General features: G+C 34.2%; 1 protein-coding gene across 5 annotated transcripts; it reads left to right on the top strand.

Annotated features, from left to right (window-relative positions):
* The first annotated feature begins 332 nt into the window (after positions 1 to 332).
* LOC108627057 (kinectin) lies at positions 333 to 10,651 on the top strand. Of its 5 annotated transcripts, none has more exons than XM_018028093.2 (16): positions 333 to 805; positions 1,463 to 1,625; positions 1,701 to 1,864; positions 3,376 to 3,558; positions 3,925 to 4,258; positions 4,628 to 6,078; positions 6,150 to 6,310; positions 6,376 to 6,550; positions 6,771 to 6,857; positions 7,017 to 7,265; positions 7,360 to 7,503; positions 7,582 to 7,728; positions 7,803 to 7,925; positions 8,005 to 8,088; positions 8,997 to 9,036; positions 10,501 to 10,651. In XM_018028093.2, the coding sequence occupies exons 2-16, from the start codon at positions 1,478 to 1,480 to the stop codon at positions 10,542 to 10,544; spliced, it is 3,534 nt and encodes a 1,177-aa protein (XP_017883582.1). In that variant the 5' UTR covers positions 333 to 805; positions 1,463 to 1,477; the 3' UTR covers positions 10,545 to 10,651. The 5 variants fall into 5 exon arrangements, with proteins under 5 accessions (XP_017883582.1, XP_026671073.1, XP_017883583.1 ...); XM_026815271.1 differs by lacking the exon at positions 333 to 805 and adding an exon at positions 1,107 to 1,199; XM_026815272.1 differs by lacking the exon at positions 6,771 to 6,857 and having other exon boundaries at positions 334 to 805.
* The last annotated feature ends 6 nt before the right edge of the window (positions 10,652 to 10,657 follow it).

Genomic DNA, 10,657 nt, shown 5'->3' with positions numbered 1-10,657 from the left:
CATTAAATATCTATTTGTTAAAACAAAGTCTAATCATATATACATAGTTAATATTGAACTTATGATTTCTCTTACGATTTCTCAAATACAATAGCGAATAGGCATTCCAATAACATTTTTATTGAACTTAATCTATAATTGCAATATTACATACTTTGATAAGCATGGGATGAATAAGATATAATATTTTTCTATGTGTTAAAGCAGAGTTGGATATAAATCGCAATAAAATTAAATCGTTAAATACATCTACACTCATTTTTTACTTATTATAACAACATTGTAACAACTTGCCTTGTATATTTACCGTAAATAGAAACGGAGATCAAGAGTGATCGAGGAGCGATTTAAATCCTTGTGTTCTATCAAGTTGGTGAGCATGCCTTTTAACAGTATACGTAAAACTGGCAGTTTGGCACGGGGTTGCGCAAATGCGTCGGTTCTCCCGTGTCTCACGTTGCCCGTTAGCGATCATGAGTAAAATTAGGTTATCAATTACTCATCGCGGTTAATTGTCATCGACAATTAACGAAATTCGTGGATAAATTTTGTTCCCGTTTGTAACGAGTGTTTTGCGTACGTGGCACGGTTCGCCGCCAATCGGAAAACGGGAGTTTCAATAGGCGTGGCTTCGAACACGTACAACTTGACTGCATACATATCCGGCCGCCATAATTCTTTAAGAAGAAATCGCCGTGTGTGAATTCTTGTCGTGATTCTCCTTGTAGGCAAACATACTTAGCGCACTGTTCGTTTTACATTCCTTGCCAGAAGAGATCCACTGAAAACGTTTTCGGTGACCAACGTAAGTTCACCGAGTTTCCTTCTTTTATTGTTTCTCTTTTTTTCAACGAAAAACTAGTACACAATATAAATCATTTCGCCGGTTATACATCGTCTGATCTGTGATTTAACATTCCAAAGCTTGGCTCATCACCGAGTGTCGACGACCCGCTTGTCATCCATATGTCATTTTTATCGCATTTTTCCTTCAAACTTTCACCTAACAAATAACTTTGTTATAAAACACTTAGTGGTATATGTATATATACATATATAATATCTATACACGTACGTTATATGTATACGTATTCGTTTTATGTGCTGCGTTATTACGTACTGTATAAGTTCCGAGAAACGTCTGTTGAAACTTGTCGTTATACGAAGAACAAAATAGTTATTATTTATAGGATTATTCGGTAATACCGTGTTTTAATGAATTAGAAAATATGGGCAAATGTGGTGCGTACATCGCCCATCAGTAACGTCGTACACGCTGAGAGTATTTAGAAAAAACTATCCTTAAAAGATTGCGTTGCATATACCGAAATTAAGTTATAAGAATTTTGTACAATCTTAGACATTACTCATGGATGTTCGATAGTAAAATATTCAATAGCCTCTTGTCGATGAAAAGAATTTTAAATCATTCCTATCTAATGTAAACATTTTAATTTTACAGATAGAGTTAGATAAAATGGATGTTCAAACAGGATTGATATGTGTAGCAGTAGTAGTTGTTTCAGCAGCAGTTATTGCTTTAGTGTCTATGTTTGGTATGAAAGAGAAATCTTACGAAGAGGCTATTGCAGAGCAAAGAAAACTCCCTGATGATCTTTTATTAAGTATGTACTATTATCTTGGAACACAGGTGGTTATGTAAAGATTACATGTTATAAGAGTCACATTAATATTTGTAGATAAGAAAGATAAAGGTAAAGAGAAAAAACATAAAAACAAGGCAGGAAAGAAAGTGAAGGAGAAGAAGGAAGAAAAGGAGGAGAAAGAGGACAAAGAAGAAAAAGCAGAACATGTCCAGTTTGAAGAAAATCCTCAGATTCTACCTTTAGAACCCTTACCAAGGGTAAGTACATATTAAAATGGTACCATCTTCTCTTTTATTTTAAGCTTTATCATTACAAATAGTTTTTGTAAAAATATATTTATTTGAAAAGATGTTCCTAAATAAGATACACAGTTTGTCTTATTTTATAGTAAGATTCAATTGCAATAATCGCGACTTTCCGTAAATATAGAAATACGTTCATGTGCTTTTTTATTCTTATTTTCACACATTTCATGCATGAAATATGGTATGCTCACATATTGTATGTCACACCTGTACGTCATTTAATGTCTTCTATTCATAATGTATCACATTTCTTGCTGGATGTCACCCAATCCATAAAGATTAATTGTAACGCCTTGAAATAACTCAAAAACCTTGTCCAATATATCCTCTTATTTAGTATTTATTCACCATTTTATCTACATCTATATAACATAAATTAACATGAAGTACACTCCTATATCAATGTAAAACTTAAATTAATGTTTTCCCTTTAAGAATAAAATTAAAGATGTAATAACCGAATTTTATATACCTTATATTGAAATGGGCAAAAATTTTGTACCTATGCAATAGACTTGTATAAAAATAATTTCGCATTAGAAGGAAAGGTACGAATTGTTTTATGCTTAAGTGATCGTCATTTGTTATGCACGTAATGGCATTGCGCATTTTTTAAATATGTTTACTTGACAAAAATTTTCTACATAGTATTATCTTTTATTTTGCTCTTAATTTCTATAATTTTTTAAAACTTTGTCTGCTATTGAGAATATGTCTTGGTAAGTCAATTTAAATTATGAAATTAAGACCGTGTTCAATTATACTTTATCTTATATCTGTAACCTCTCAGTAATCGTTTAATGTAGTTGTAAAACAAAAGCTGCAGAATCTTCAAATAAAGCTAAAATAAGGATTAAAAAAAATACTGATCTGATATAGAGCAAATTCAGTGAAGCACAAGTCTGTTTTTCGTATACTGGTTATTGATAAACAGTACCTCAAGATTACTTTCTATAAATAACTATTCCACACATTATGATGTTATATTACTTTTTATCACTACATTATCATATGCAAATTGAATTGAAATAAGGAAAATACATGAACTCATACTGATTCCCATACTCTTCAGAAATATATTTCTCAAAATTGTCCATGTTTAGAAGATAAATAAATTGCTAATGATGCAGCGAATTTATCAATTTCAGGTTTATATGTTTGGCAAGAAATCACAAAAAATACAGTTGTAAGGTGAAGCGTATATCTGTAATATTTTTAAACTAAAGAGTAACACTAGATACTATTTTCTGTTGAATACAAGTTACATTAACGTGCAACATGACTTTAAAGATTTGTAATTGATTCTAATATATATTGCAACAAATTAACTTTGTGTGCCCATTTGAATATAATGTAAAACAACTTTACATACGTTTTTATTAATGTAAAATCACATCTTTATATTTTATATTTATTTTGCTGAATATTTGGGAAACATTTTACATGGTACATTGAAATCATAGGAGGGTAGTAAAGGAAGTAAGAAGAAAAGCAAGCATGAAAAGGTAAAGCCAATTCTTGTAAATAAAGATGAGCCATTGGTTATTGTGACTGAATTAAGTTCTTCACAACCCCTCTTGGCAGAGGCAAATCATTTTGACCTCATTCATCCAAAGGACGACCTCGAACTCATACGGAGTCATAGTGTGAGTGAACTGCTTTTGGTAGTTTTACCTCATGTGCATTTCATTCATTTTTCATATTTTGTACGTCGCTGCCGCTTATTTAACATAAAAGCCATGCAGTTAATGCTTCATCAAATATGTCGATGTTGCGGATTTTTAAATTATTATTAGTTTGATAAACTAATGGTCTTTGAAATAGTTAGAAGTGAAAGACATGTCGTTTGAAACATCGATTCTTCTAAGCATTTTGTTATTTATTTATTTTTGTACTATTTTTATAACTTCGTTAACAAACGTTTCGATGCGTAATTAATTGTTTTGTATTTAACAAGTTAGACTGTTTAAAGTTGACAGTTTCATTATTTTAATATCCTTGTATTCGAACAGAAAGAAAATTTGCAACAGATTGGTCAAGCTGCGCCAGTTGCAAATAAATCTCCGAAAGAAACTCCGACGAAATCGAAGAAAAATGCGAAGGAGTCAGTGAAAAAGAAGGATGAAAATATCAAGGAAGAAAAAAAAGAAACAATTACAAATGCTAATGCAGTGCCAGTTGCTAACAAAGATGTTGCGAAAGAAGTTAAGGAAGAGAAAGAAATTCCCGTTAAAGATGTAAAGGAAGAGAAAGTTACAAAAGAATTGATTACTTCTGCTCCTACTCAGCCACCGAACAAGGAGTCGAAGAAAACGAAGAAGAGGAATGACATCTTGGCACAAATCGGTAAAGTCAACATATTGATCATCTCCTAAAAAATTCGACTGCAAATATCTGTTGAAATTATTCGATAAAAGTACGAGTAAACTATATTTTAAAACAAAACTTTAGTTGAACATGTTTGAATTTTGTAAAGAATTTATTCTGGGAACAGTGGATTCTTGTAAAGCTCTTTGGAATGCAGTTGAAGTAAGGTCAATTCCCCTTCCCTTTGTATGGGTCATTGACCGTTCGGTTCCCATCAAGGTTATTACCGTACAAGGAATAACCCGATGTGGCATTGTTTATTTAAAGATATTCAGTCTCGTTCCTCTAATTATAACTAATGAAATGATTAATGCTTATAAATTATTTTATTAAATATTGTTTTATCAGGCGGCGACAAAGATGCTGTGAACGTGTCCCTGTTAATGCCTCTGGTTCAGAAGGCTGAGCTTAGCCGTTCCGAAATACAAATTCTCATTGACCAACTTCTAAATAAACAGCTGGACAATCCGTCGGAGCATTCGGAATGGACAGAAGGGCGCGCGGATCCGGTCATTAAATTGAAGAAGCAATTGGCGGAAAAAGAGAAAGCCTTGGCCGATGAGCACGAAGCGAACATCGCGTTTCAAAATAAATTGAAAAAATTGCGTACCGAGCTCAACTCCGAGCGATCCCGATTATCAGCTAGCGTGCGACAACTGGAGGAAGCGTTGAATGCCAAGGTCACGGAAACTCAGACTCTACACACACGCATGCAGCATATCCTCGAGAGTCACGCCGCTGAGAAACAAGGATTTACTAGACAGATCGAACAGTTGCAGGCTAAGGTGAACGAAAACGCTGCGATCATTCACAAGATGCAAGAAGATCAGGGACAAACCCAGGGCCACCTGCAACAAGAACTAATAGCGCAACGTAAACAGATGGAGGTTCAATTTGCTCAAATGCGTGAGAACGAGAACGCGTTGAAGTCACAACTGGCTCAGAAACACGTCGAGGCTCAGGAATTGCAAAGCGAGCTGCAGGCGACTTGCGAGAGCAGCACCGCAGAGATAGAAATGTTACGGCAACAGTTGGGCATTATGCAAAATCAGTTGATGCACGCGGAAGGACAACTGCAACATTTCAAAGAGACCGGAGATCGATTGCAAGACGTCGCTAGACAGCTCGAGGAATCTCATCGTACGTACTCCGATGTCGATCACAGATTAAAGAGTGCTCATCGTCACGAGCAGGAACTTCAGAAACAAGTGAACTCTCTGCAGAGCGAATTGAGCGCTGTGAAAGCAGAAGCTAACGATGCATCAGCATTGAAGGCAGAGCTGAGCAAAGCTCAATCCGACGTGATGAAATTGAAATCGGAGTTGTCGGCTTCGATAAACGATACGAAGTCTGAAGCTGAGATTTCAGATCTTAAAATGGCACTCGTTAATAAGGAGGAGGATTTAAAGAAGTGCAAGGAAGAGCTGAATAATTTACGAATCGAATTCAAACAGGCGACGGAAAATATATCGCAGTCGGAGGCACAATTGCAAGCGGCACAGGAAAATCTGAACTCCATAAGAGTCGAATTCGAGAAGGCGAAAGAAAATCTACAAAAAGCACAACACAACGTTAACACTTACAAGGCGAATCAAGAGAAGCTAGAGGAAGAATTGAGGCAAACGCGAAGTGAATTGGAGAAGACGCGTGCGGAACTGAAAACCGTAAATGAAGCTATAAACGAAATGAAAGTGTTGAAAGTTGAAATGAACAGGTTACAGAATAACGAAAAGCAGTTGAGCGACACGCAATTGCAGACTGCACGTTTGCAAGAAGAAAATGATCGACTATCTACACAGGTAGGTGTTTATTTGAAGACAGCAGTAATTGTGAATTCTATTTGACTTAAAATGCGTTTATTACTTTTCAGCTTTCAAGCCTCGTAGAGTTGCAGAAGCAACTTAAACAATTGCAAGAAGAAAACGAATCGTTAGCTTCTCAGTTAGCAGCAACCACGGAACGACCAGCCGCGGAAGGCCGAGAAAATGGAATCGATGATAATGTACAGAAAAATGAAGAGCAGTCGAAATTGTACGTATATATTGTATTGAATAAGTTAATTTTCTTAATATGAAGTCGTCACTTATATCTCAAAGGTTGTTCCAAGCGGAAAGTCAGCTGAACGCTTTAAAAACAGAATTGTCGCATAAAGAGACGGAGTTGAGCCAATTAAATGCCCAGGTTGACGCGTTGCGTAGTGATGTGAACAATCAGCGTAGTCTTGCTGCGCGTTTAAGTTTTGATTTAGAAGCACAAAGGACCAAAAATAATGTAAGTGAAAGGATGCAGAGAAATCTAGTTAATTTTAACACATTTGTCGTACATGTGTTAACATTTGTTAACGTTCAACCCATTTCTACTGCTTCCATCACTTTGCCATCTCTTTCTAAGTTTAAATTTCGACAGATTATTTAGAAATTTATAATCAGCGTAAAATATTTATTCGAAATTATACATAAAATTTATCTCCATTTTTTTATGATCGGAACAGGAGTTGCGTATGAAAAACTGGAAAGTGATGGAAGCTCTTTCGGCTGCCGAGTTGCGTGTTAAATCTGATAATGGGAAAAACTTTGATGTAAGTCCCCATTTTCTTTTTGTTTTTCAAATTTGCGTTGATCGATCGGGTCGTATTGTAAATAAATCGTCTTTATAACTACGTTTATTGAATTCGCTGTACAAGTTCGTTATTGTTTCCTTCTCGTCTCGTTTATTAAACGGTAACGTCTATTGTCAGGAATTCACACAAAAAATAAAAATGGAACAAGAAGAGCAAACAAAAGCCTTGTTACAAAGGATATTCCCGGATATAAAAGTGGCCGAAAAATCCAATGATCAGTGGCTCAAAGCCTTTGAAGAAAAAGTTAATTTGCTATTATCTTCGTTGAAGAAAACGAGCACAGTTGATACGCATTCAGATTTAGAAAAGCAAAACAAGAGCTTGCAAGATATGGTTTCATATTATAAGCAAATTATTGACGATACAGTAAGTCCTCCGCAATACGATGTATTGTTTGCGATGGTTATTTTAAAAAATGGAATGCATATTTTAGTTAAACTTATCGATAACATATTTGTAGGAAGGTATGCTTAATAAGCTTCAAAGTCATGTAGAGTCTGAAGAAGCGAGATGGGAGGCCCAGCTACGACAGAAAGAAGGCGAAGTAGCGAATCTTAGAATTGAATTGAATGAACTCAGGAATAAATTAAACACAAATAAAACGGTAAACAGGGAATACTCTAAGACGATAGATGAAGAACGTTCGATAACATAAGAAATTAATTTCTTTATGTTTTTATAGTTACACAAGATAGGAGAATCAGAAGCGAGACTAAAGGATAATGAATCTCTTAAGAATCAAACCAATGTCGAATCATTAGCACTTAAATCAGTTCCGAGTGAAATGAGCACGAACGATGTTAGAAAAATGTTAGAAAAACTTGAAGAGGTATAAATCCGTTTCTAAATGAATATATCTCGAACATTGAATAATGTATAACGTATTTAATGTTATGACTACAGGAGAAAGTACGATTATCGGAAGAACTTCAATTAGAGTCTAATAAGAGATCAGCGGCAGACGAAGAATTAGAAAAGCTGAGATGTGTAGTTACACAGCTCTATCAACAAATGTCATTGCTTAAGGTATGACAGATATATTGTGAATAAATCCTATCGATATCCTTGGAAAATGGATATTATAAGAATGTTCTGTTAATTTTAGGGTGAAGTTTATGGAGGCTGTAGCAGTTCAGAACAGCCGGTATTAAATGGGCCGCCAGCTTCTTCTGAGTGCTCTAATTCTGAGGTCAGTATACGTTGATTCTAGCGTTGCATAAGTGTCTTAATTAATTTTCGCTTCGTGCCTTTGTATAAAAACGTTACGAAGCTTTATCGTTATAGCTGCAACGATGTAAGTTATGGCTATAATAAAATGTGAAAAGCTATCTAAGCCTGTGACATTTCAATGTGACGTTTTAATTATAACAAATTTGTGAAGACTAATTACTAACAATTATTTTCATTTTACTTTCATTGCACTACATGTGATAATTATACGATATCATTTTTTGTATGTACATAGATATTTTGAATTATTTTTAAAAATACTTTTTAATCGTGTGGTAAAAGGAATTTGATAAATTTCGACTAATAGTTCGAGTACGTAGAGACGTTAATAATGATGTATATGAAACGCAGTCTTTGCTAGAAGAACAGACTCTGATAGCTGCGTTAGAACCTATTCCGCTCAAGGGTAGAGAGTTCGAAAATTGCCCCGTAATCAAGCCCGTCGGTCTGGCTCGGTCTCAACAAGAAATTGACAACAGCAACCTTACCACAAAATACTCGTCGAAATCTTGTCACACGACAGATCACAATACACAGGCTAGCTGGAATCCATTGATGGGCCAGCAGTATAAAAAAAACAAGAAAAAAAGGAAGGTAAACTTGAAAATTGTGGAGAACGAAAAAATCCATGACGAATAAATAATTTAATTGCCGGCTCCTGCAGATAGAATTATATGTACATACAATTTTTGTCCCTTCGTCCCAGTGTTTGATTCATAGAAAATAAAATAGCATCGAATGAAATTTGTCTAATAGTAGCGGCAGATCGTCACGACTCTATGATTAATAAGAAAATTTGTTTTCACGTACGAGGTCTCTTTCTATAACGGTGAATAACAATTTTGTTACTTTTTATTGTTCTAACAGTCCACTAAGAAACCCATGGCAAAACGGCGCAGATTCGCAGGTATGCTAATCAAAGTACGAGATTCTGGAATTTTTCGACAGGGTTGATAGCAGATCGGCTATCAGCGATTTATACGATATGAGATCTTTATTTCATTGTATTATTCATTTTTATTGCACACATTATATTTTTATAGCATTAAATCGGTATCTTCTTCATTTAATGGGCACTAGTTCTTTATTCGCTTGCAATTAAATGATCAAACGATAAGAATATTACGAAAGGAACTTATTTTCTAATATTAATCTGGATTTATATTTAGTTTATACGTAGTAGAGTTACACTTGTACATATTTCATTTAGAAAATTTGAAAAGATCTACTATAATTTTTGTTACTCTTAAGTTTCGAATTATTATGTGTGTGTCCCCAGAAAAAAGAACATGTCGCACAGTGTTTTAGAACTTATTAGCTTTATAGCTTTTATTTCATTATTAGCGAACGCATTCTGAATGTCTTTCATCATGTTTATCCCAGCATATGTACCAAGGGTGATTGTTTTTATACATATACACTTCTAGTTCCATGCTACTTGTAAAGCATATTATTTATACCAGAACTTTAATCATTTCTAGTGTATATCGATTAGTTAGATGGATAGTGAAAAAGCTAACTAGATTGTTTAATATTTCACTTGTAGAAAATGCAATATCCTTTCTATAAAATATATAAAACTTTTGTACAACGGTGAACAAAAGTTTCTAACATAGCCGGTGCGGAAAGAGGAGTGATGGATGGATGATGGGTAATCGAAAGAATATTTTGGCTACATATGGATGTCAATTTTTATGAATACAAACACTGGGGTAAAGGGCACACTATAAAGAAATTTTATGTTTGCTCTTTAATTGTTTAAATGATTTCTTTTTTTTTTATTAATTTCCAGCTTTTCATTATTCATTTTCATTTCTGTACATTTGCGTTGCTTTTCGTTTAATTAATTTCTTTTACAGATGGTACGCACATTGTCGGACATAACACACTTATATGTATTTGTTTTAATGGTCATAATACTTACAATTAGTAAGAAGCTAAGATAAATTGTCTCTATATTCAAATTCACGCTGTTTTATTTAATGTAAAATGAAAGTTTAAAAATCTCAATTTCTTAATCTTTTCGTGAAATCAAACATGTTTTCATTGATTGTTATAAAGTATGTTTCGTTTGCTATGTGTCTGTGTAAGCCTCACATGTGCAATCGATATTGTACTAACATGTAAAATTCAAGTATTGCTTCTACGTACGGTGACGGATTCCATCCCACATAATCAATCGTGTAAAGCACGCAATTCTTACAGTAGATGTAATATGCCATTCTATTTTTATACACGCTCACGAGCTACAAATTGATAGTATTAGTGAAAATTGTCAATTTTGTATTAACGAAGATAATTATTTTTATCAATATAGCTTTCCGTTCGGACGTGGAGCAAAATGTTTAATTTGTTTTAATGCGTTTTCTAGGGTGGTTCAAGAAAAAAATAACTTCGAAGAACAAGCTGCACTAATACAGCACCAATCCGGACAGTTGATGAAAGGAATAAAAGTGAAATCACATAATGCTCTAACATTACATAAAACCACCAATGATGAATTTTGCTATACCGAGAAGACTAATATA

This window comes from Ceratina calcarata, unplaced genomic scaffold (assembly GCF_001652005.2).
Source record: "Ceratina calcarata isolate Rehan_Ccalc_2016 unplaced genomic scaffold, ASM165200v1 scaffold436.2, whole genome shotgun sequence".
In the NCBI taxonomy this organism is placed as follows: domain Eukaryota; kingdom Metazoa; phylum Arthropoda; class Insecta; order Hymenoptera; family Apidae; genus Ceratina; species Ceratina calcarata.
The sequence above is the reverse complement of the archived record's forward strand: the minus strand, read 5'-3'. Positions and strand labels throughout refer to the sequence as shown.